Source organism: Gallinula chloropus (assembly GCF_964237585.1).
Source record: "Gallinula chloropus genome assembly, chromosome: 15".
In the NCBI taxonomy this organism is placed as follows: domain Eukaryota; kingdom Metazoa; phylum Chordata; class Aves; order Gruiformes; family Rallidae; genus Gallinula; species Gallinula chloropus.
Genome location: NC_140100.1, coordinates 14,574,773 through 14,599,722, shown reverse-complemented (window position 1 = coordinate 14,599,722; position 24,950 = coordinate 14,574,773). Strand labels below are relative to the sequence as shown.

Sequence of the window (24,950 nt, the reverse complement as noted above, 5' to 3'; positions counted from 1 at the left end):
GGAACCCTGCCTCCCTCACAGCTCACGCTGCTGGCACACAGCAAACACCCTCAGCAGCACCTTCAGCACTATTCCCACAAGGAGCTGGAATTAGAAAGGGAAAGGTGTGTCTCAGTCATTTTCCCAAGATGATGTAGTTAAAAACAGCAACTGTAGACAAAGTGTTCATTCTCTATTTATCAAATCTCTGCACATCCAGGAATGAATTAGCTTTTTTGACACCCTCCTCCTCCCCAGAGTCTCATTCATTCTGGGCAAGCAGAGGAAGAACAGTCTGGTCCCAGGAGTCATCCCAGCGCAGCTCCTTGGATTCACGGAGGGTTTTTCTGAAGCTCTCAAGTTTGCCTCCCAGGGTGGAAAACTCTGAGAAAAGCATCTGTAAGTTAAACCACAGAAAAATACCATCATATTAGATTTTAGGCTCAATCCAGCCTCCCCAGCATTACCCCTGAACTACGATGCTGCAGCAGGAGAGCACTCTTTGGCCCTATCTACTGTGAATTCAGACAATACTTAAAATATTGCTGCCAGTTTTATGTTCATACTGGAATAGAAGTGAGGCAAGTAACATTCAGAAGGCAAAGCAGCATCTTCTGAGAATGCCAGCTACAGAGATGATAGCCAAATGTGAAAAGGTGACTCACACAGTAGCACCTCTGCAGCTATAGCTAGTGGGAAAGAAAGACAGCACCACACAAACCAGTCAAGCCTTTACCTTCAGTTGTTCTGTAAGTTCATCTGAGTCCCTGAATATCAGACCATTTTCATTGTGTTTCACAAGTTCATGTAAACTGTGAACCAAAGTCAGGGGAGAAAATGTGAGACAAGAAGCAGCAAGTGGGACACAGACATTCAAGAAGTTGCAGAGTGACATCTGAAGAGCCTGTGCTAGAGGACCTGTAACACTATGACCCTGGGTATCTAGATGTGAGCTTCATACCTGACTAAATGGGATGAAGTCAGCAGTTTCAAACACTTAAATACTGTTTCTCCCTTCTGTGCCAGACTATCTACCACTGCAGTACAAAAGGGCCCTCACTCTGCCTTTGTGCACCTGGTGTCACCTGGCTATACATCAAAAATCAGGGCAATAATCTACTTTAACATTCACCTACAAGGAAAATCTGCTCACGATCCAGGTCATGAGATGTCCACAGAGAACATACTTTCATTTATAAAAGCTACCCCAAATGCTGACTGTATCCTTCAGGAACAGCCATGTCTGTGCAGGAGGACATTAAGTATGTGGAAACAAAGGAACACAGGGTAGGGTAAGACAATCGGTTTCACTGAACACTCCCAACTTTGCAGAAACTAATGTTATTTTTTTAATTTGAGCTTAAATAAAACAATATCTATTTCTGATTCTTCTTACTGAATTAAACCCAAAGCTACTATGGCTTAACACCAGAATTTCCTTTCATTCTTGCAGAAGCTCTTAAACTTTGCTCTCCAAGAACATTGCTCTAAATGATCCACTTATGCACTAGAATAAGCTCTTACCATTCAAAATATATTGCACACACAGGTAAACAACAGCCAAACATATCCACCACCTTCATGGGTAAATCCAAACCACTAGATGATTTATGGAGACACACCCCCAGGTCTGCTGAGCCTGGAAAGCAAACAAAGGAGACAAGAGGCTGAATTCTCTGCCAGCAGCTCTTCCAGTCTCACTGCAAACCTTTCTATTTCCATACTGATATTGTTTCAACACCATCCAGACTGACTCAGCACTGTGTCTGGTGACTAGAACTATTCAGGCTTCAGAAACACACCAGTGCAGAGTAAATTGAAGGGAATTTTAAAGTTTCACTGCATTAAAACAGCATTTCTGCTAAGAATGGGTAAGCACACAGGAAAGCTCCATCCCAATCCAGAGAGGCCATGCTGCAGGGCTCACCAGCAACTCTTTCCAGTTCAAGTGATTTCAAAACAGACACATTACCATGTGATTTTACAGGCATTTTGTATTCATTAATTTAAAAATAATAAAGTGTTTTACAGCTGTATAAATCAGCAGGCTGTAATCCCACAGAACACATATCACGTTGGGTATGTGTAGTACTTCATGAAGCTTATTCACACTTCATGCCAATCCCACAAACATGCTGAGGCAGTGTTACTCCAAGAACATGTTTAGTTTAGAATTTCAGCTACTTTTGGTTGCTCAGCCAAAATTTTTCATCATTTCATTTACTGGAGTGACCCTGAAAGTCAAACAGAGTCCACACAGGCACACTGTGTTTTAGTGCAGAAGAAACAAACCAAACCAACAGAATGGGCTAAAACAGCAACAGAATTTTTCTGGCCTGAGTCAGAATGATCAATAGGATACTCACACTGTCACTAACCAGCAACTTCATTCACTTGCTATATTCTAAGAGCTTCAGTGCAAAACCTCTGCCAGCTCTCTGCAGAGCTACAAAGCTGTTTTCCAACCACTCTCAAGCCTATGTCATAGTCTTACTTACCAAGCAGAAGAGGGTAATCCTCAGCTTCCAGCCACGGTGTGCAGATCTGGATATGTTTAAAGTGTAGCTTATTTATCAGCCCATTGTAGTAGTCTTTTAGAGGTCCTTTACCTGTTTAAAAGAGGAAACAAAACTGTACAGCTGACTCCTGTTGTAGCAGGTACAGCAAGAGAGACAGGTGAAAAAGTCCCTTTGAAAGCAATGTGAAGCTAGACTTTTGTTTACTTGATATCCATCAATATCCCCCTGCCATCAATAACCCCCATCTAGATTTCACTACAGCCATAAAATAACCAAGGAACTAATGACATATTCAATCAGCACAATTGGCCCTACAAAATCCCAGGGAGTTTTAGTTTGCTCTTAATTTTCTCATTAACCTTAACCATCACTCTGCCTACACAACTTTTTGGCCAAACCTTACTTGATGAGTGGGTCCTTTCCAGCACTAAAACCCCTTCTACTTAACACTCTAAACATCATAGAATCCCAGACTGGTCTGGGTTGGAAGGGACCCCAAGGGTCACAGAGTTCCAACCCCCTGCCACAGGCAGGGCCACCAACCTTGGAGCTACACAAGGTTGCCCAGGGCCCCATCCAACCTGGCCCTGAACACCTCCAGGGACGGGGCACCCACCCCCTCTCTGGGCAGCCTGTTCCAGCCCCTTACCTCTCTCTCTGTAAAGAGCTTCCCCCAGTATCTCATCCAACCCTTCCTTCCTTCAGCTTCACTCCATCCCCCTTGTTCTGCCAGTCTCTGCCCTTTGAACAAGCTGATTCCCCTCCTCTTCCTCTGCTCCCTTCAGGGACTGGAAGGCTGCAGTGAGGTCCCCCCACAGCCTTCTCTTCTCTAGAAACATCAGATGTTTCAACTCCATGCTGAGCTTAAATTCTTCTGAACACAGAGCAAAGCACAGCTGTACTAGGTAAGCAGGCTGAGAGCTTCTCCTATTGAACCAGGTGCCATGACTACACTGCTTAACAGTCCAGCTATAAATCATGACATTTACAACCAGACATAAAGCCAATAGTCCCTCCTCTCTCTTCACTGTCAGTAGAAGAGTCAACACACAGCAAAAGTGCAGATGAAGTCTTCTGTATCAGTGCTGAACAAGCCATTACCTGTTATCACACATACTAAAGAAGGAAGCTTGACCCCCTCGTTGATAAACCGCTCATAACCTGGAGAAGACAAAACACCCTGTTCAGAGCCAGCAAACACCCTGGTGCCTGATGGAAGAATTCTCACTGTGTGTTCATCTCTCAGCTTCCTGCTCCAAGTCATTTCTTTACAAACATACACCTAATATAATGGTAGCAAACTTAACAATACAAAAACTGACTAACTTCCATAGAAATTATGGTCTGTCACTACTCAAGCATTTGTTTGACTGCACTTTACTGTTTCAGTAGATTAATTTAGAAACTGTGGCTGTAACTGAGATTCCCTTCTATTCCCTTCCTTCCCATTAGCAGGTTCATAGAATGTACCCTGCAATAACTTAGAATATAAAACTGCAACTTCCAAGCTGCTAATAGCAGTTGTCAGGTAGAAAGACATTCCTTCTATATTTCCACTATGACCCTAAAACCACCACTAATTAATCAAGCACCCTGCATTTTCACTTGATTTAGCAAAACCCTTTGGAACTGTCCATAAAACCACTGCTCCCCTTTGAAGAGGTGAGGTGGATTCCTTCATACCTACCTTCTAAAGCTTTTAAAAGGACTGAGAAGTCTTCATCCTCTGAAAGAAAAGGTTCTATTAGTGGCACTGACATTTTCACAATTTATAATGAACTACTGTCCTCAAGTAACAATAATCAACATTTTCCTCACCTTCACCTAAATGATTAAAGCATGGGATGCACTTTTCCTATGAAGGACCTGCCTTAACTATCTTCACAAATGAAAGTCTGTAGCCATATACAGTCTTTATTTGCTTCCCTTACTGGCAACACTGCAGACAAACAAGCCACAACCACTGCACATCCTCAAACTATCAAATTAAATATTCCTGCTTTCTAAGGCTAGAGAATTAAAGTGTAGAACTTGCTTTGTTAATTCAAAGACAGAGACAATTCTGCCCATGCTTACTAGAAATTAATTTGTTTCCACTCTCTACTTGCTTTTTCACAGAGAGGGGAAAAAAGAGAAAATTCAGAAATGAAGGAGTATATATTTTAATTCATTTCACACCACCATGCAAGACAGTTTATCTAGAAGTGTAAAAAAAAAAGAGTAGGAAATCTCTTTAATCATTCTTAAGGCTGAGCCTTTAGAAGGTAGCTCTACAATTAAAACACAACTTCAAAAACCTCACTCCTCTCTAACCACTGAGCCTCATACACAACCTGCCTTTAAACTCTCCTAGCCAAATGAAGGGAAAAAGTCCCTGTCCCACTGCTGGTGTGAACATGCATCTGTAGCACAGCAAGTCTCAAGTGAGAGGAAGTACAGAGAGCCCTCATTTTATCTTTTGTTGAACATTAAAAATCAAACTATGTGTGTCCAAACCTGTCCAGCTGGTGCTGCTGATGAGAAGAGCTGGCCGTCCCCCAGTCTTCACCACGCGCCCCGTTGTTCCGTCCAGCTCCGTGAAGGCTGAGCTCTCCGCCTTCCCACCCACACGCTCTGTACTACGGGAACAGGGTTTTCTGAGCACAGACTACACAGACACAGCCAACAACCACAGGAGGGAATACCAGGCTTAACTGGCATCAATTCCCAAACACTTGGTTTCAGATTTACTGCTCAACTTCTTTAGAAACACAGCTGGTACAGTACTGAGCTGCAGGATTGTGAGAGACCATACGGAGATGCTGAAGGGCCTGGAGCATCTCCCCTGTGAGGAAAGGCTGAGTGAGCTGGGGCTGTTCAGCCTGGAGAAAAGAAGACTAAGGGGGGACCTTGTTAATGTTTATCAATATCTGAAGGATGGGATGCAGGGGGAAATGGGCAGCCCCTTTTCAGTGTCTGGGGGGCAGGACCAGGGGCAATGGCTGCAAGTTGGAGCACAGGAAGTTCCACAGCAACATGGGGAAGAACTTTTCCCCAGTGAGGGTGAGGGAGCCCTGGGACAGGCTGCCCAGGGGGTGTGGAGTCTCCATCTCTGGAGAGATTCCAGCCCCGTCTGGACGCCGCCCTGTGCAATATGAGCTGGGGAGCTGCTTTGGCAGGGGGTTGGACCCCATGGGCTCTCCAGGTCCCTTCCAACCCCTGGGATTCTGTGATTTCATCTTTCCCATTGCTACCAGAAGCCTAGTGACACAACTGCTATAGGGGCAATTCCATCATCTAACAAAGTGTTTTACTTAACAAGGTGAGGAAATTGAACTCAGCCTGTCCTCCCACCTCTGTCTCAAACAGACCATGGATGCCAACAGTACCTTTATTCAAAGTGAAGTCAGAACCTACACATTCTGTGGAGGACACTTCAAAAAGAAACCCCTGTACATTATGGCTTTCACTTCTTTTTCAAGTATTAGTTTGGTAAAGTAACTACCTGTTAAGTCCTTAACAGGGAGACATCCCATGCATAGATAGCAACATCTTCTATGATTCTATGATTTAACACAGACCAAGACCCTGAAAGTCCTCCTCAGTGAGAGCAAGGAAGGGATGCTGTTAAGGAAGCATCCAGTCACCACCATCAAATGCAATGGGAACAAGACCACTGTCAAGTTCCACCCTAGAGATGTACCATTACAGATTGCCTCAGGACTTCTACCAACTTCTTCAAAAATAAACAACTTCTATTATTTCACACACCCAGCATTGTGTTCATAGAATCACAGATGCTTTGGGTTGGAAGGGACCTCAAAGGTCATCTCATTCCAACCCCCTGCAATGGGCAGGGACACCCTCACCAGACCAGATTGCCCAAAGCCCCATCCAACCTGGCCTTGATCCCTGCCAGGGATGGGGCTCCCACAGCCTCTCTGGGCACCCTGTGCCAGGGCCTCACCCCCCTCTGAGTAAAGAATTCCTTCCCAACATCTAACATACCCCTGCCCTCCTCCAGCTTGAAGCCATCGCCCCTTGTCCTGTCCCTGCACTCCCTGGGAGCAGCCCCTCTCCCCCGTTCCTGTAGGACCCCTTTAAGTGCTGGTACACCACAATCAGGTCACCCTGGAGCCTTCTCTTCTCCAGACTGAACCCTCACAGCCTGTCTTCACAGGAGGGTGCTCCAGCCCCTTGATCATCTTCATGACCTCCTCTAGACTCACTCCAACAGCTCCACGTCTTTCCTGTACTGGGGACCCCAGAGCTGGACACAGCCCTGCAGATGGGGTCTCACCAGAGCAGAGGGGCAGAATCCCCCCCCAAGATCTGCTGGCCACGCTGTTCTTGATGCAGCCCAGGACACAGTTGGCCTTCTGAGCTGCTGGCACACACTGCCAGCTCATGCTGAGCTTGTCATCGATCAGCACCCCATAACTGTGTTATCACAGTTCAGTGATTTCACTCATCCTGGCCTCTCCCAGTGACAGTTAAGCTAACACACAGCATCAGCAGCTGGCTAAAAGCACACAGAGACAACTTGGTCTGATATTTAGTAACAGTTCCCTGAAGAACCTGGCCACTAAGTGCAACAACCTCATGTCATCTGGTTAAGGCTGTACCCGTAGGCTGTACTTACACGTCCTGTGGTTTAAAAGGCTCATAGTCTTTGGCAAGCTTCATGAACAACCTGTGCTGAAGTTCTAACGGTGTTTCCCTGAAGTAAGACGCTGGCTTGTCATACAGTGTTACAGCCCTGTAATGGAATCAGTTCACAAGTGAAATAAAAAGGTTGCAACAATGTAATGCAGAAAGGAATTCAGTGAATCAGTACAGCAAAAGAATTCCCTTTTTTTATTATTCTTACAACTTTCTGCATGCCTGAATTCTGCAGGTATACCCCAGGGTGGACACACTAACCCCAGAGGGCACAAAGGACACCTTTCTTGTATGCCTACCCAAGGGGTGTGATGCAACTGTAGCACCCACAGACACAACTGTCCTGATTTTTTCAGCTGAAAATCAGGGTTCCTGAGAATTTTAATCTTAAAGCCCTCTGACTGGAAAAGGAACATTTGCAGAGCATGCCAACTGTTGAAAGAACACAGCAATGCCTGCCTCTCTCCAATCCTATAGGCATCCTGGTAGGAAACTTCCCTAATACCTGGTCTGCCACGTTCTAGTTGGGGTATTAAATCTGGAGGGTAGGAAGGTTCTTGAATGCCCACCCTCCTTACAAAACTCACCTAACGTGTTTCAGGGGGGATGGTTCAGGAAAGTTGTTTCTGTAGGATTCCTCTGAATCCAGAATCATCGGGGGTATGTTCCTTCATTGCATTTTGCATAGATGCATGCTAACTGGCTGGAGGTATCCAACTTACCTTATGTTACAATTCACCCACAGATCTTCTCTCATGGCATCAGTGACACACAGGTTGTAGTGGGACAAACGCCCAAACAGCTTCTCATACCTGACAGAAATTGAATCTGAGGAACCACAGGCAGGCAATCCCATCAGCCAAACAGCAACCTCCCAGCAGTGCCCATGCTATTTAAAAACCAGAGGAAAGTCAATGTCCCTACCAACTGCAATGTAATTACCAATCACTGATTGGCTCCTGATACTGAAGCAGTATCAGCTGATGAGAAGGGACACAGCACAACTCCCTTGCACCCAAGGCCTAAGAACACCACACTTGAAAGCCTTCAGAGCCTTTATCTCCATGCAACCAATTAGATTCAGCAAGACATAGACCTTTAAAGATGAGCTGGAGTGTAAGACAGCATTGGAGATAGATAAAGAAAACCCCACTACCTATGAAGTCATTCTAGTAAGATCAGAGTTTGCATATACACATAAAAGCAACCTGTCTGCTTCAGCAAGCAGGTAAACACAGCAAAACCCAGAAATCCTTCCCAGAAAGAGCCCTTTGGTTAATTATATTCTCCCCACTGGTTTCCATTCTTCTGAATTCTGCAAAGCTACACAGTCTATCAAGAGGAGAAGAAATGAATGCACAAACCATTTTGCAATCTGTACCAGCGGGTGGTTTCTGCCATGACTCAGACTCATTATAGTGTATCCATAGTTGTGCCAATCAATTATCAGTTTGCTTCTCCAGAAGAGACATGCAGCCCAGGCAACTGCTATGCTGGGTAAGCCTGGGGGATTCTGTTTAATAAATACAACAAATAAAAACAGCACAAGACTGTGATCAAGTGACAAACATCAAGCAACTACCAGAAAAACAATTGAAATAATTTTGCTTTAAAGGATCTTAACAAACAAACAATTTCGCATTTACCAGCTATAGAAGTGCCAGTGTCTCCTATGAAGACTGGCAGATAATTCAAATTGACTGTTGGACTGGGATGAAAATTGCCTCCAGTACACACACAGACATTTCTTTTAAGATTTGATCTTTCCTGCTACCTATGCCAATGAAGTTCAAAGGCTCAACAGTTAACAGGAAGAAAAAACATGAATTGTTAAGAGAAAGATCAAATTTTAGAGCTAAATGAATAGTTTGATACAGGTTTATGCCATTATTAGGCCAGATTAAGTACTCAAACATTAGAACAATGACTGAGACTGCTAAAAACGCCCTGTACTGTAGTACTACTTATTTTTACTAATATGAATCCCAACCCAAAACACACCTGAAGAAGAATATAGGACGGCTGAGCTATCTTCAGCATTGTGTAAAGTAACTGTATTGCCTGCACAATGACTTTTATGACATACTGGAAAAGCTTCGGGCCAACTGCAAAACCACAGAACACCTGGTAAGAATATCACAGCTCTCCAGAAAAGCACACTTCATACAGAAGCAGCCAGCTCTGCAGGGAAAGGGTTAAAATAAGGGTACACTGTAGAAACCCACAGGTGTTTTTAGACAAACATCTTGCAGACCTGGCAAAGCCCCCTCCTGGGTTTTTATAGGAAGAAATCAGCGTATGGATAAACACAGATAAACACAGACACGACTATTTAAAAAGTAATTAAGTGATTCAACCCCGTCCCTGTTTCACCTCACAGGAGGACTGCCTTACTGTGCTTCGTACCACAGAGGCAAGTGCTTGGAACACGTAGGGAAGGACCGAGGATGTGCTGCTGAGCTGAACCAGCGCACACCTCTGGAGCAGCCCCTTCCTCCTTTCCGCCCCCCCCTACCCCCCCAAGGAGGGGCCCCCCCTTCCCCTACCCACCCCCCAGGAGCAGCCCCCCATCCCACCATCTCCCCCCCCTCCCAGGGGCAGCCCCCCTTCCACCCTCCCACCCCAGGAGCAGCCCCCCTTCCCCCTACCTGCCCCCCAGGAGCAGCCCCCCATCCCACCATCTCCCCCCACCCCGGGGCAGCCCCCCCTTCCACCCTCTCACCCCAGGGGCAGCCCCCCTTCCACACCCCCGCTCGGGGCAGCCCCCTTTCCCTCCCTCCCCCTCCCAGGAGGGGCACCCTTCCCCCCCCGCCAGGAGCAGCCCCTTCGCCCCCAGGGCAGCCCGGCCCAAACCCCCTCGGGGTTGTTTATTTTCCCACGTGAAGCTGATTCCCCCGTTTCCCCCCGAACACAAACACCCGCCACAGCCACCCCCCGGCCCGGGCGACTCGCTCCCCCGCCGCGCCGAGCCGAGGCCGCCCGCTGACGCCCGGGGCCGCCCCACACCCACCTCGCAGCCCCTGCAGATCCGCCACGGGCACCAGCCGTATGTTCTCGCTCCGCAGCACGTCGCCGTGCGGCCTGCTCTCTGCCAGACGGGAGAGACCTCTCAGAGAAGCGGCCCCCGCACCGCGCCCCGACCCGGCCCCTGCCCGGCCCTCGCCTCAAGCCGAGCCCCGGGGGCGCCGTCCCCTGCGGGGGGTGGCGGGGTGAGGGAGGAGAAGGCGCCGCCCGCCATCACTCACGGAGGTAGCCCAACAGCTCGACGCTACGCCCGTGCCGGGCCAGCGAGAGCGCGTGGTACTGCATCCGCGGGCTGCGGCCCAGGTCGCCCAGCACCGCCACGCACACCCGCCCCGCACCGCCGGCTGCCGCCCGCCGCCGCCGCCACAGCAGCGCCAGCAGCACCAGCGCCAAGAGCGCCGCGGCCGCCAGCGGCCCGCCGCCGGCCGCCATCTTGTGTGTCCAGCCGCGGGAAGGCCGCCACCTGGCGGGACCGAGCCTCGGCTGCGCTGAGGCGGCGACACGGCCGAAGGGAGCGGAGATGGGCGGGTTAAACCTCCTCTTAACGCCCGGCTGCGGTGGGAGCGGCGGTCACCGGAGTGAGACGCCGAAACTCTGCGTGACCGAGCGAGCTCCCGGTAGGGCGCGACACGAATCTGCTGCCTCCCTGCGGGGAACCCGAGGGGAGCGCTGCGGGGCGGCCCTCCCGGCAGCGAGTGCCCGCGCCCGGCCTGTCGAAGCAGCGAGGCGTTCTCTGGCGCCGGCACTGTCCCATCAGCTCTCAGCCTGCTTCTCCGGAGAGGGCATCCACCCGCCAGGCAGCAGCCAGGCTGGGTACGCCTGGAGGGTTCTCTTCAACAGATAAACCAGATAGAAGCGGCACAGACCTGCCACCCAGTGGCAAACACTGAGCTCCTACCGGGAAAAAGGACATAAAATCATCGTTTTCTGGCTTCCCCTCATCACTCTGGGACTGGCCCCAAATATTTCAGAGGCAGAGTGTGCTGCGCTGTGCCAGCAAGATCGCTCAGCCTCTAAAAGACAAGCAGGGAAGTGGCTGTTTCTCCAAACGAGAGTGCCTGGCCCTGGGAGCTCCAGCCACTGCACCGCTACTCGCTGGGCTGCTGCCTTCATCTGCCTGCAGAGGCTGAGGAAGAGGAGGCTGGGAAGAAGTGCCCCAGGAAGAGGAAAGGGAGCCAGCCTCTGCCCTAAGGGCGGTTTCTCTGCACACCACTCCTCAGCTAGGCTCAGACCTGTGGTCCCCCAGTTGTGCCTGGGCCGTGGTGATCTATGTAAGACAGCTAGGTAATTTTGTCATTCTGTTGGCTAGGGATTTGTAATTTGATTGGACATGTTTTCTCCAACTTCTCACTTTTAGGGCCCCTCCTTTCCCTCCTGACTAACACCAGTATTTTATCTGTGTACTTCATCCCAAAAATCTCTGGAGCAGACATTCCAGCTGCACAGGGTAACAAGCAGGGTACCCACGTAATGCATTACCAGTAACCAACGACACTCATACCTAACCAGTTCTTAGGCACCAGGCCATACAGATGTTTACTGGGACAACTGGATGTGTTGAGAGCCAAACAGGCTGGTTGAAAATACTACTTTGTATATACATCATTAGTCTGGAAACACTGATGATGAGGTCCCTGTAGGTACACCAGACAGCAGTGTTCCTTTCCATTCCACCCCCAGGAAGCCCCCTTGAAGATGCATCCTGCAAAAAACAATGTCTATTAGATTGACTTGCCACAGAATGTTTTAATCCAGAGTGAGATTTTCAGTTGTGATTCACAGTTCCCAGGTCCCCTCTTCCCTACTCCAGGTTGGAGGAAAAGAAAAAGTGTGGCACAGTAACTCATTTCTGTACCTGGAAAGGATGCTCCCACCCCCTGCTCCTGAGGAGCCAGCATTACAAAGTGTCTCCTGCACTAGCTTGACAAAAATAAACTTGCAGATTGAATGCAACAGATCCAAGTTTTCTTCTCCAGAGCTCTCCATGGAAAACAGTATGTCCCCTATTCTCACTTAGCCAGCAATGTGGTAAATGTTCCTAGGGAACAATAAAACCAGAGCTTTATCTTCAGTGGCAACTAATCATCTAACAAGGGATATGAGAGACTCGCTGTGTTAATGAATTACACCACATTTCAAACTTGAGCTGTGGATATTTAACTCAAATTTTACAATCTGAATCTGTATCCCAACTGAAGTAAGATTTATCAAGTCAAGTTTAAGGTGCTGTTACATACATTAGCTATACTGTAAGGGCCATCATTTCCACACCTGATTGCTAAGATTAATGTGGTATGATTTTGGTTAAGCTCTATGGGCTTTTGTGTGTGTGTGCGTGTGCTGCTGAGAATCTCCATCACTGAAGGTGAAAAGACTGGTGTTTCAAAGGCAGGACTCCCTGGCCCCAAGCTAAGTGTTCATCTAAAGACCACCAGGTCATAATAAAGTAGGCACCCTTACCTCTGTTAACAAATTAGTTCTTTCATTAAAAATAGAACTGTCAAGATTAGAAACATTTTTAGGTATGGTGCATGATTCCTGGTCAGACAGAAGGAATGACCTTATAGGCAGATACAGGACGGAGGAGTTGCTGGTTTTAACCATGCATTTGACTCAGGTGTTTCTGGAAAGAGGAAATTCCTGGCTTTGCAAAGCAGGTTCCACAGGATTTTTCTTCCTGTCAGCCAAGTTGTACCACAGAATCCAACATTATGGTTATGAAATGCTAGAGCTGACTGAATATATCATCACCCCCCTCCCCCTGTCATTATTCTTCCCCATCTGGAAAACAGACATCCCAATCCTCCTCGTTGCTTGTGTCATCACTATTTTGTCTGGAGGAAAACCAAAACGTTCATCAAAACATTACTGTGGGTAACAGTAGGTATTGTCTGAGCTTCTTGCCCACTTTTTGTGTCACAGTGACCAAATTCAGCTACCTTTGATTACAGGTTAAAGCCCCCGATTAAGTTCCTATCCCTCAGGAACTCACTGAGAGGAGGACGGCAGCGGCAGGGCCAGGCTGGCGGGTGACCACCACGTCCCTTTGGCTGGGGTACAGCTGTGGCGGCTGTAAAGGCGGCATTTACCTCATTTTCTGGGAGACGCGTCTGTCAGAGGATGAAGAGAAGGCGCCCGGCCCTCCAGAACAACAGAGGTCCCGGCTGCCTCAGACATGCCTACAGCAGCTACCGAGAGACAGGCCACGGCTTACTGCTGAAACAGGAGCCTCTACAAATATTTCTTTCCACCTTGCTAATCGTAAAAGCCGCCCTTAGCTCACCGTCCGGAGCGCCGGGCGTCGGCACAGCTGCCCGGCCCGGCCCGGCCCGGCCCGGCCCCGCCTGAGGGACGCGGGCGGCGAACGAGACGGCGGGAAACGGCCCCAGGCGCTGGGGCTGCGCCGCCGCCGGCCGGCAGAGGACGCGCTGCTCAGCGCCCGCCCAGCGCCCGCCAAGATGGCGGCCTGCGGGGCTGCGGGGGCAGCGGGCGGGGGCCGCGGGCGGCGGCCGGTGCCGGCGGGGCGGGCGGTGCTGGCGGCGGCGCTGGCGGCGCTGGGCTGGCTGCAGGCAGCGCGGGGCGCCGGGTGAGTGTCCGCGCGGGCGCCCGGGGCGGTGCCAGCCCTGCCGTCCCGTTACGGGGGTGCGGTGCCTCGGGGTGGGCTCGGCGGCGCCGGTACCGAGCGGGACAGCTGCCTTTAAGCCCGGGTGGGTCCCGCAGTCTCCGCGGGGGGCGGGGGAACGGCGGGACCGAGGTGCCGGCGAGGCCTTTCCCACCCTCCCCCACCCCCCCCCCCGGGGCCGAGCGGGGCAGCCGCGGGGCAACCGTCTGGTCTCCTTGCAGGAGCCCCCCCGCCGCCCCGCTGCTGCAGCCCTACCCGCCCTCCCGGCACGGGCCTCGCCACCACCACCGGCACGTCAGAGACTGCCAGCCCCTCAAGTACGGCAACGTCACGCACGAAGCTTGGCCCAGCCACCGCGGCGCGGGCGGCCCGGTGGCAACCACCAGAACGTTCGTGTCCTACATCCCCGCGGGGGGCCCGGCCAGCAGGGCGGTCTACGGGCACTTCACCTTCGTCAGGAACCCCCTCAGCACCTTCTCCGTGCTGGAGCCGGGCGGCGCGGGAGGCTGCCGGGCCCGGCGCAGAGCCACGGTGGAGGAAACGGCCAAGCAAGGGAAGTGCCTGGTGGCCCAGAACGGCGGGTACTTCAACATGGGGACTGGAGAGTGCCTGGGCAACGTGGTGAGCGACGGAAAGCTGGTGAGGAACTCGGGAGGTGTGCAGAACGCTCAGTTTGGCATCCGGAAGGATGGCACCATGGTGTTTGGGTAAGAACTTGGGGGTTCCTCCTGCGGGCGCTGCTGAGGCGGGGAGCACCCCCCTAGTGCTGCCTCCTTGGCCTCTCCCAGTTAGAGGGGCGCTTGGGATGCTGCAGTTGGGGCTGTCCGGTCCCGCTGGGCTAGCTCTGACCCTTGGCTTTTTTACCAGGGATGAAGTGAAGCTGGGTAAGTTCCTCTGATGGCCTCTAGCTGCTTAGGTTCCTCTCCCAGCTTGCAACAGGTACACTGGATTATGGAAGAAGGGGGAGAGGTCTCTGTCCTCCCCACAGAGCAGAAACAGAGTGGACTATGTAACTGCTCTGGCTGCAGTACAGACACTCTGGGCTTGGAAGGGACCTCTGGAGGTGCTTCATCCAACACCCTGCTCAGCACATGCCTGGCTGGAACAGGTTGCCCAGGGCCACAAAGGTGATCCGACGGCTGGAGCGTCTCTGCTCTGGAGACAGGCTGAGGGAGTTGGGCTGGTTCAGCCTGGAGAAGAGAAGGCTGTGGGGAGACCTCCAAGCACCTTCCAGTCCCTTGAGGAGCTCCAGGAGAGCTGCAGAGGAGCTGGTGCCCAGGGCAGGGAGGGCCAGGCCCAGGGAAACGGCCTTCAGCTGCAGGAGGACAGCTGGAGAGGGGCTGGGGGCAGAAATCCTTCCCAGGGAGGTGGGAGGCCCTGGCAGAGGGTGCCCAGAGAAGCTGGGGCTGCCCCTGGATCCCTGGCAGGGTTCAAGGCTGGGTTGGATGGGACTTTGTGCACCCTGGGCTGAGGGGGTGTCCCTGCCCATGGGGGTTTGGGGACTGGGTGGGCTGTGAGGTCCCTTCCAACCATTTTGTGACTCTGTCCTGTTGGGGTTTGAACATCTCCAGGGATGGGCACTCCATGGCCTCTCTGGGCAAACCCCTTCAGGGACTGACCACCCTTGGCAGCAAAAAGGTTGGTGTTAAGTAGGAATCCAGGTACCCCCTGGGTTTCCCTTGCGCTGCTCAGTTGCCCTTTCAGCAGATAGCAGGATGGTTACAGAACCCCCTGAGTGCCAGAGGGGCTGTGAGAGGGCCTGTGAACACCAAATGCTTTCCAGTTTCCCAAAGAAGCTCTTGCCTACTGTTTCCTGACCAGGCAGGCTGTGTCTGACACCCACCATGGCATCACCACGTTGTTCTGCCAAAGCCCCAGCCCCTGAGCCCTCAGCCAGGCTGTGCTCAGGGCATAGGCAGAGCCCCTCCTGCTGCTCCCCTCTGACAAGCTCCACAGTTTCTCCCACCGCTCTTCCCAGTACCCAGCCATGGCAGCCCTGCACTGTCCTGCCACCTCTGCCTGGGCCCAGTGATGTTGCAGCCCTGTGCCTGCACAGCCCTCTGAGTCCTCCCCTGTGCTGCTCGTGGGGCTGTACCTCTTCCCACAGGCACCCACCCTGATTTTCCAGGAAGAGGTTGAGAGCTTCCCAGGGGACACCAACCTCCAGGCCTGGAGCTACACAAGGTTGCCCAGGGCCCCATCCAACCTGGCCTTGAACCCCCAGGGATGGGGCACCCACCCCCTCTCTGGGCAGCCTGTTCCAGCCCCTCACCACTCTCTCTGGAAAGAACTTCCCCCCAGTATCTCATCTCACCCTTCCCTCCTTCAGCTTCACTCCATCCCCCTTGTCCTGCCAGTCTCTGCCCTTTGAACAAGCTGATTCCCTCCTGTTCCTCTGCTCCCTTCAGGGACGGGAAGGCTGCAATGAGGTCCCCCCACAGCCTTCTCTTCCCCAGGCTGAACCAGCCCAGCTCCCTCAGCCTCTCTCCATAGGGGAGCTGCTCCAGCCCTCTGATCATCTTTGTGGCTCCTCTGACCCCTCTCCAACAGTCCCACATCTTTCTTGTGCTGGGGCCCCAGTTCTGGACACAGGACTCCAGCTGGGGCCTCCTGAGGGCAGAGCAGAGAGGGACAATCCCCTCCCTGTCCCTGCTGCCACCCCTCTGCTGATGGAGCCCAGGATCCCATCGCCCTTCCCAGGTTGTCTCTTCTCCAAAGTTACTTTTGCCTCACTTGGTGATGTGGATCTGCCAGTCAGACCTCAGGGCAGGTTCTGCCCTTGGAAAAGCCAAATTCTGTGACAACATGGGCTGTGCCCCTGGATGCTGACCCACTGCTTCTCAGCCCCTTCCTCCTCCTCACCAGCAGCACTGAGGAGAGGAGCAGCTGGGCCACCCTCAGCTTTCCCTCCCGGAGCCACGCAGCTGCTCATGGCTCGCTCCTGGATTCCCCTGGCCCTGGTTTCCCTTTTCCTCTGGTGCCTGTGGGGAAGAGCAGGGGGGTAATAGTCTGGGGGCCAGATCTGAGTGCCCAGCAAGCCTCTCCCCCTGAAGTGGGGGCTCTGTTCCCTGCAGCAGAGAGACCCCCATCACTCACCCACCTCTTCTGGTGCTGCTGTGGGGGTCAGGCTGGGCTGGCACAGCCATGGGCACTGAACCTGGGTGGAGTAAGAGCTTCCTCCTGATGCCAGAGCTCACAGACATCCAGCCATCATCATCATCAATGCTATTTGCCACCCCAGTGAGCAGATGCTGGGTGCCCCTTCTGGGCACTGTGTGGTCAGGGTTTTGTTTCTGCTGGCTATTAGGGGAGATCTGTCCCATCTCCATCCTGTCACTGGAGTCCTGTGTCACCAGCTGCATGGCTGTCAGGAACTGTTTCACACACAGTGGTCTGGGACCATCATTCATGATGGGTTTGTGCAGAACAGCAGAGAACAGGGTCCACCCCAGCTGCTGAAGTGCTGTTTCACATCTCTCAGCCCCTGGATGTAGCTCCCCTTTGTTCAGGCACCCACTCCCCTTCTCCCTGCCCCTGGAGCCTGCTGGCAGCAGCACAGGCTCTTACAGGACACTGCTGTGACTGGCAACCCCTCCTGCTCTCTCCTTCCTAGTTACCTGTCTGAGGAAGATGTCTTGGATCAAGCCAACCCTTTTGTGCAGCTTGTGAGCGGGGTGGTTTGGCTCTTGAGGGACGGGGAGGTGTACATCAACCAGAGCCGGGCGGCTGAGTGTGACGAGGTCCAAACCACAGGTAAACGTGCAGAGCCTGGGGACAGACTGGGAAATACCACAAAGCCTGGGGACAGGCTGTCCTTCTGGGGGCTCTTGGAAGGGTGGGTGGCAGCTACATCTTCTCCTGCAGTTTGCTGCTGCCTCAAGAGGTCCCTTGTTCTTGTCTGCTGCTTTACCCTGGGTCTGTGGCAGGCACGGTGTGGGAAATAGGCTGCTGTTAATTCCCCTCCAGAGAAACTCAAAGCACCTGCCTCTCACAGGGGTTTAAACCAGAGGGCTTGTGAATCCCCTCCTCTGTCCCTGTGCCACACAAAAGCTTCACAAGGGTGCTTCTGGGATCTGATTCCTGGATGGGCTTGGGTGAGCGAGAGGAACTCAGGCTCTGGTCTTACCCTGCTCCAGCCTAGAGCAGCTCCTTGCTGGGAGCTGTTTCGCAGACATGTGTCTCACACCCAGCTCCCTGCCCCAGCTGGTGTGTGAAGTGTTGGATTGTTTCCTCTCCCACACAGGAACCTTTGACAAGTTCATCAACGTGATATCAGCCCGGACGGCGGTTGGACACGACAGTCAGGGGCAGCTGATCTTGGTGCACATGGATGGACAGACAGAATCCAGAGGGTGAGGCCAGGGTTCTGGGGAGGCCTGGGGGCAAGTGCAACACCCACCTTTAAATTCACTGGTACTGGAGGGACTCTGCAGCACCGGCGGTGTGTGGCACAGCAGAGACCTGTGGAGCTCAGAGGGCAGGTGGTGGCACCGCTGCTGGTGTCTGGGAGCTTCCCCTGGCTGCCCAGGAGAGGCACCAAGCTCTGGGCTAGCAGGTTCATTGAAGAGCAGGAACCAGCAGAGAACAACTGCTTGCTTTTGCAGGGTGAACCTCTGGGAAATGGCTGAGTTCCTGAAGCAGCAGGGAGTCATCAATGCCATCAACCTGGACGGAGGCGGCTCTGCAACGCTGGTCTTAAACGGCACCCTGGCGAGCTACCCCTCGGAGCACTGGTAGGTGCTGGGGAAACGTGCCCAGGGCTGCAGAGGTGACCATGCAGCTCCTGTTAGCCTGCTCAGTCCTACCCCCTGTGCTGCCAGGGCCTCTGGCTGCACTGCTGGGAGTTTGCCACGCAGAGGCAAGCGACAGGCTTTGAGGGAGGTTTAGCACAGAATCACAGGGTTGGAAAAGACCTTTAAGATCATCCAGTCCAACCGTTCCCATCCTGAGCTAAACCAGATCCCTGAGCACCTCATCTCCCCGTCTCTTAAACACACCCAGGGTAGAGGACTCAGCCCCTCTCTGGGCAGCCTGGGCCAGGCCCTGACAACTCTGCCAGGGAAGAACTTTTCCCTCCCATCTGCTCTGACCCTGCCCTGGCACAGCTTGAGCCCATTGCCCCTTGTCCCAGCTCCTGTCCCCTGGCTGAAGAGACCATCACCCACCTCTCTGCACCCTCCTGGCAGGGCAGGGGAGGTGGGGAGAAGGTCTCCCCTCAGCCTCCTCTTCTCCAGGCTGAACACCCCCAGCTCCCTCAGCTGCTCCTCAGAGGATTTGCCCTCCAGCCCCTTCCCCAGCCTGGTTGCCCTTCTCTGGACTCGCTCCAGGACCTCAATGTCCTTCTGATGGTGAGGAGCCCAGAACTGGACCCAGCACTTGAGGTGCAGCCTCACCAGTGCCCAGTCCAGGGGCACAATCCCCTCCCCAGACCCACTGGCCACACTATTTCTGACACAAGCCAGGATGCCATTGGCTTTCCTGGCCGCCTGGGCACACTGCTGGCTCATATTCACCCTGCAGCCACCCAACACCCCCAGGTCCTTCCCTGCCTGACAGCTCTCCAGCCAGTCTCCCATATCAACTGGTTTTGTGTGGGGCAGTACCTGTGACCCCCTTACAGGCCCTGTCTTCCTCCCTCAGTTCCTTCGACAACATGTGGCGCTGCCCTCGCAGCGTCTCCACCGTGGTGTGTGTGCACGAGCCCCCCTGCCAGCCCCCCGACTGCAGCGGGCACGGGCTGTGCGTGGCCGGGGAGTGCCGCTGCGCCGGGCGCGCCTGGACCGGCCCGGCCTGTGACCTGCTGGACTGCGGCCCCGCCAACTGCAGCCTGCGCGGGCTCTGCACCGAGGGTGAGTGGCTGGGGCGACCGGGGCGGCGGCTCTGGGGGAGGGGGGAGCCTGGGCAGCATGGGGATGTCGCTTACCTGCCACTGCGGTGGGCCTGGGCCTGTGGTCCTGGTGGTCCCCAGAGCCCGCTCCCACCCTGGTGTGAAGGGGTGCGGGGTCCTGGTGGTCCCCAGAGCCCGCTCCCACCCTGCTGTGAAGGGGTGTGGGGTCCTGGTGGTCCGCAGAGCCCGCTGCCACCCTGGTGTGAAGGGGTGGGGGGTCCTGGTGGTCCCCAGAGCCCGCTCCCACCCTGGTGTGAAGGGGTGCGGGGTCCTGGTGGTCCTCAGAGCCCGCTCCCACCCTGGTGTGAAGGGCTGTGGGGTCCTGGTGGTCCCCAGAGCCCGCTCCCACCGGGGTGTGAAGGGGTGTGAGCTGGTGCCAGCAGCAGCCGGCTTCCCTCCCTGTGGAGTCTTGGAGGGGTTTCCCCACCACCGAGCAGCCTTGTCGGGCTGTGGGTGCCGGGGCCTGGCCGACCTGTGCCCTGACTGGGAGCCAGCTGGTGCCCCGTGCCTCAGCCCCCCTTACCTGCCGGGACGTGGAGCTGCTCTGCCTCTTCCCTCCAGCACCTGAAGCAGCAGCAGAGATGGTCAGAACACGTCGCCTTTAGGAGGTGGCAGCAGGGCCAGGCCGGGACTCACACCTGTAATAGGGCTGGACCTCTAAGTCTGTGCCTCAGTTTCCCCTGGGGTTGTGCTCCTGGTTGGTTTGTAAAGCTGCTGCAGGGAGGAGCAGTGCATCACACCTCACAACAACGCAGCTCCGTTCCTCCCCTTGCTGCTGCGTCTTTACTCCACTCTCCTGCTTCCTGATTATTGCAAGGGAGCGATTCCTCCTGCTCTCTAAACTCGCCCTGAATCCAGGGACTGCTGCAACACACCCCAGCCCTGGAGCTGCCACTGCCCCGTGCCGGGTCTGTGCTCCCTCCCTGACTCAACTCACAGCCACGGGGCCACCGGTGAAGGGCTGGGCAGAGCTCAGCTGGGGCAGATGTTGCTCCCAGCTGGTCCGGGTTCATCTCCAGAGGTCCAGTTGGCAGGAGGTTCTGCTGCCTGTGCCCCTGGCCTGCACCAGCATTCGGGGCTCCTTGGCTGTGGGTTCCCTGGCAGAGGGGGGGAAAATTTAAGAGGCACCCCCCAGGAAGCAAAGGCTCTTAATTTTAAGCTCCTGATCTTTCTGAGTTTCCCTCTGTTGCTCTAATGCTGGTTTGCCTTGTTTGCACAGCTGGGTGCCTGTGTGATGCCGGCTGGACGGGCAGCAGCTGCAGTGAAGGTAATGCTGACTCCCACTCAGCGAAAGGCGGGTACCAACCACCCCCCAGCAGCTGGCTGGTGGCTCCCCAAGAGGGAACAGCAAAGGGAAAGGCTGCACAGTGGCTGTGAGCTTAACTGCAGCCTGAGCTTCTCAAGAGTGGCTTGGTGTGAAGCACTTGAAGCCCTTGCTCCTTGTTCAAGGCACAGACTCAGCTTCTGTTCTTTGGGCAGCTGTCAGTGCTCTGTGCCAGTGAGTTTTGGTTTCTTCTCCCAAGTAACAAGTGGTAGGATGAGAGGAAACGGCTTCAAGTTGCACCAGGGGAGTTTAGATTGGCTGTTAGGAGAAACTTCTTTACTGAGAGAGTGGCCAGGGGTTGGACCAGGCTGCCCAGGGCAGTGGTGGAGTCACCGTCCCTGGAGGTGTTCAAAAGGATGTGGAGATGTGGCACTTGGGGCCATGGTTTAGTGGGCAGGGGGGTGTTGGGTTGATGGTTGTTGGATGTGATGATCCTAGAGACCTTTTCCAGCCTCAGTGGTTCTGTCTGTGGGTGTAAGCAGGGGGTGCTTGTCTTCGTGAGAGCGCCCTGGTGACACCTCTGCCTGTCTTCCGCAGCCTGTGCTCCCGGGTTCTACGGGGACGCCTGTACCCAGAAGTGCCAGTGCCACAACGGGGGCTCCTGTGACCCCGTGAACGGGACCTGTTCCTGCCCTGCTGGGTACTATGGCACCAGCTGCGAGCACGGTAAGGGCTGCTCTGCACCCAGCCTGGGCTGGGGGGAAGGGTTTGGGTGACATCTGAGCTGCCTGTGTGGGCAAAGCAAGGGTGAGGGCTGACCCCTGCGGCTGGAGCGGACCCTGCCCGCTCCCGGCTCTCCTGGGCTCGCTATTGGAGGTCCAGAGGTCATTCCAGCCGGCAGCCTTGGGCTCTGGCTGTGCAGGTGGCAGCACCCCCAGCCAGGCAGGTTCCAGGCTGAGTAACCACAGCAGCTGTGCCAAAGCAGCTGACTGAACTGAGCTCTGGTGACACCGGAGCTTCATTCCAGTGTGGGTGTGAGCCCTGCTTCCCTTAGTGCCAGAGCTTTGTTCCCAGCCTGGGAACGCTCAGCCACCCCGCTTCCTGCTTTAGAAAATCTTCTCCTTGACCAAACAAACCAGGAGCAGCCAGCTCAGGGCTGGGTGCTGGCTGGGTGCTGGAGGGAGCAGGGTGGGTGGCCAGAACAGCTCTCAGGCTGCAGCAAACCCAGGGTCCTGGCTGTTCAGCTGAAGAGCCCACTGGCTGCAAGTACTCAAACACGAGTTGTTGCCCTCTCCCAGTGCTGCCCCCCACCTCCACTGACCAGACTGCAGGGCTGTAGCTCAGATGTGGCAGGGGGAAAAGCTCCAGGGAAGCAAAGTGGCAACACAAATCCCTTGGGGAGGTGTGGGTGAGGGTTGAGCCTCTCCGAAAGCTTGGAGCGTGCCCATCCTTCCCGAGCAGCTGGGGAGGACCCAGGCATGGTGGAGCTGCAGTGACAGATGGGATGAGTTCAGAGCATGTGGAGTTTTGGCTGTGACAGGTTTCTTTGTGACTGGTTCCTCAGAGTGTCCCCTGGGCTGGTACGGGCCGAACTGCCAGAAGCCCTGTGCCTGTGAGCACGCCTGTCCCTGCGACCGGGAGACGGGCAGCTGCAACGTCACCTATGGATTGGCCATACAGGACCAGTTAAACAGAGGTACCTCTGGCTGCAGTGGGCGGTGGGGGGGGGGGGTTTAAAAAAAACACACCAAAGAACCCAAAACTTAGACAAGCAGCTTTGGTGTGTGACGGTTGGGTCAGCTCCCAGCTCTGGCTGGCTGTCCTCTTACCCTCACCTACAGCTCAGGGGAATTTGACCCCTTTCCCCTAACAATGCCCTTCTGCCCTCTTTCTTCCTTCACAGCTGGGCGCTGTTGGGCTTCCCAGAAGGAGGGAAGGAGCAAAGACAAGTTCTCTCTGTCAGAGTAAGTGGGATACTCACCACATACGTGTCCACGTCCCCCGAGTCCCTGCGCATTGCTGCCCGGTGGAGCTGGTGGCTCCAGCTCCTGGCTGCCAGTGGGTCAGACCTGCTGCTGCAGCCTCTGTGTTCCAGCTTTGCTGCATCGCTGCAGCTCTTGACCAGGAAAGCAGAGAGGAAAGGGAAGGCAAGGTATAAAAACCCAGCCACAGCCCTGTCTGGGACAGCTCCTGCTCAGAAGGACAAGGCCAGGTTGGATGGGGCCCTGGGCAACCTTGTGTAGCTCCAGGCTTGGAGGTTGGTGGCCCTGCCTGTGGCAGGGGGGTTGGAGCTCTGTGACCCTTGGGGTCCCTTCCAACCCAGACCAGTCTGGGATTCTATGACAGTCCTACCCCAGGAGCACGGCTTGTGTAGCACTGGTGAAGCTGCAGCCTCCCTGGCTTTCCCAGGGCATGTTCTCACCTTTCCCAGAGCAGAACCACCAGCTTCTGGGGCCAGAGAAGGGGAAACAAACCCCGAGGAGCCGTTTGCAGGCCGATGCAGTGTGAAAGCAGGTCGAGGTGTGTTGCTTACGGGGATTTTTCTTCTGTCCATCAGAAGAACCTGGGTCTCCCTGACCTCAGCCCTGGCTGTGCTGCTCCTGCTCAGCGCCGTGGGAAACGCAGGCCTGTTCCTCAGGGTGAGGTCAGAGAGGCAGCGTGACAGCAGCTGTTACCTCTACCAGCCCCTGAGGGAGATGAACGGGGACGCTGCTCACCCCTCCACCTCGGTTGCCTGCGAGACAGAAGACGCCCAGGACCAGAGCCAGGCCCTGCTCCAGAGTCCCGGATGAGACGAGGTATTTTACTCCACACAGACTGTAGACTCTCGGATGTGAAGCTGCTGAGTAACCCAGGAGCAGTCAGGAAAGGGCCTGGTTTCCGTCCCAGCCCTGCCAGGAGCACAGCCAGCCACCCTCCCCTTCCCTGCTCCTCTGGACAGAGCAAAGAGGCTGCAAAATCTGCTGCTGTGAGGGGCTGCAGGGCACAAGCTGTGGGTGGGTAAGGGAGGTCTGGAGTTGGGAAGGAAGGGGACTGGTTCTTTACTACTCAAGGGAGATGGGTGGGGTGAGGAATGTAAACCCTAGGCCACTGCAGGGAGGTCCCTTTCCTTTAAGATGCAAGATAAGCCTAGCTTTAAGCTAGAGGCAAGTTAAGGAAGCTGGCTTAAGGATGGTGGAGTCTCCACCTGGCCTGCAGCAACTGCAGGGCTAGAATATTTTCTTACTCCTAGGAGTAGCCTTGATGAGTGCAGAGCATAAAAAGCCTTTTCAGCTAGAAGTAAGGAATTTTCATCTCCACATTCTCTTGTGCCAGTGGCTACTACAGGACTGTGAAGGAGTTTCTCACCCAGGGAAGGGAACACAGCAACACAGTGAGCCCCAGGGAGCCCATGCTGCAGCCCTGGCTCGCTGCTGCTGGAACCACACTTTCCCTGGCCATGGGAACCAGTGCCAGCAGCGAGCTGGGACCCCTCAGTACGTACCCCAAGCAGCTCAAGGCTTCTCAGCTGGAGAGTGGACGTTTTACTCGGGTGCATCCGAACCCAAACCCCACCACAACAGCAGGGTGCTGGAGGCTGGCTCCACAGGAGGGAAAGGCAGCTGTAACCTGCTGCTTCAGTGCTGCAAGGGGAGTTCAAGCCTGTCTGAGCCTCACCATTAACATTTTCACACCCTCTGGTTTTCCCTCCCCAGAGTAAAGGATATCTAATTTCTGTGCTACTGCTGGCATCAAATCAACCTGTAAATGGAAGATTCTAGTCTATTTTTTTATTACTTACAGAAGACTGAAACTTGAATAAAGTCTGTTAATAACAGCTGCCTGAGACTTGGATTCTTAGCAGAGAGTTGGAGCAGGCAGGTGATCCCTGCCTCGGCTGCCTGTTGGAACCCACTGGGGCTGAGGCCGCTGTGCAGCATGAAAAGAAACAAGTGCTGGTTCTACAGGAAGATAAAAAGACCATTTTGGTTAAAAGGGAGGAATAACTGAATAGAAGGAAGTGTTGCCTCCCTT

General features: G+C 54.1%; 2 protein-coding genes across 2 annotated transcripts; one reads left to right on the top strand and one right to left on the bottom strand.

Annotated features, from left to right (window-relative positions):
* Positions 1-160: 160 nt before the first annotated feature.
* Positions 161-10,595, bottom strand: ALG1 (ALG1 chitobiosyldiphosphodolichol beta-mannosyltransferase; the record flags this gene model as incomplete). The annotated part of the gene is made up of 13 exons (XM_084271021.1): positions 161-376; positions 716-791; positions 1,504-1,618; positions 2,478-2,588; positions 3,600-3,659; positions 4,186-4,224; positions 4,995-5,116; positions 7,120-7,236; positions 7,862-7,951; positions 8,504-8,652; positions 9,141-9,244; positions 10,150-10,227; positions 10,385-10,595. 13 exons carry the CDS (start codon positions 10,593-10,595, stop codon positions 242-244), a joined length of 1,407 nt encoding a protein of 468 aa, XP_084127147.1. The 3' UTR covers positions 161-241.
* An 88-nt stretch (positions 10,596-10,683) lies between these two features.
* NAGPA (N-acetylglucosamine-1-phosphodiester alpha-N-acetylglucosaminidase) lies at positions 10,684-24,753 on the top strand (the record flags this gene model as incomplete). The annotated part of the gene is made up of 12 exons (XM_084270954.1): positions 10,684-10,976; positions 14,007-14,492; positions 17,399-17,538; positions 18,029-18,137; positions 18,390-18,518; positions 19,426-19,634; positions 20,892-20,939; positions 21,534-21,662; positions 22,501-22,632; positions 22,840-22,900; positions 23,494-23,734; positions 24,252-24,753. The coding sequence occupies 11 exons, from the start codon at positions 10,684-10,686 to the stop codon at positions 23,726-23,728; spliced, it is 1,971 nt and encodes a 656-aa protein (XP_084127080.1). The 3' UTR covers positions 23,729-23,734; positions 24,252-24,753.
* Between the last annotated feature and the right edge of the window lie 197 nt (positions 24,754-24,950).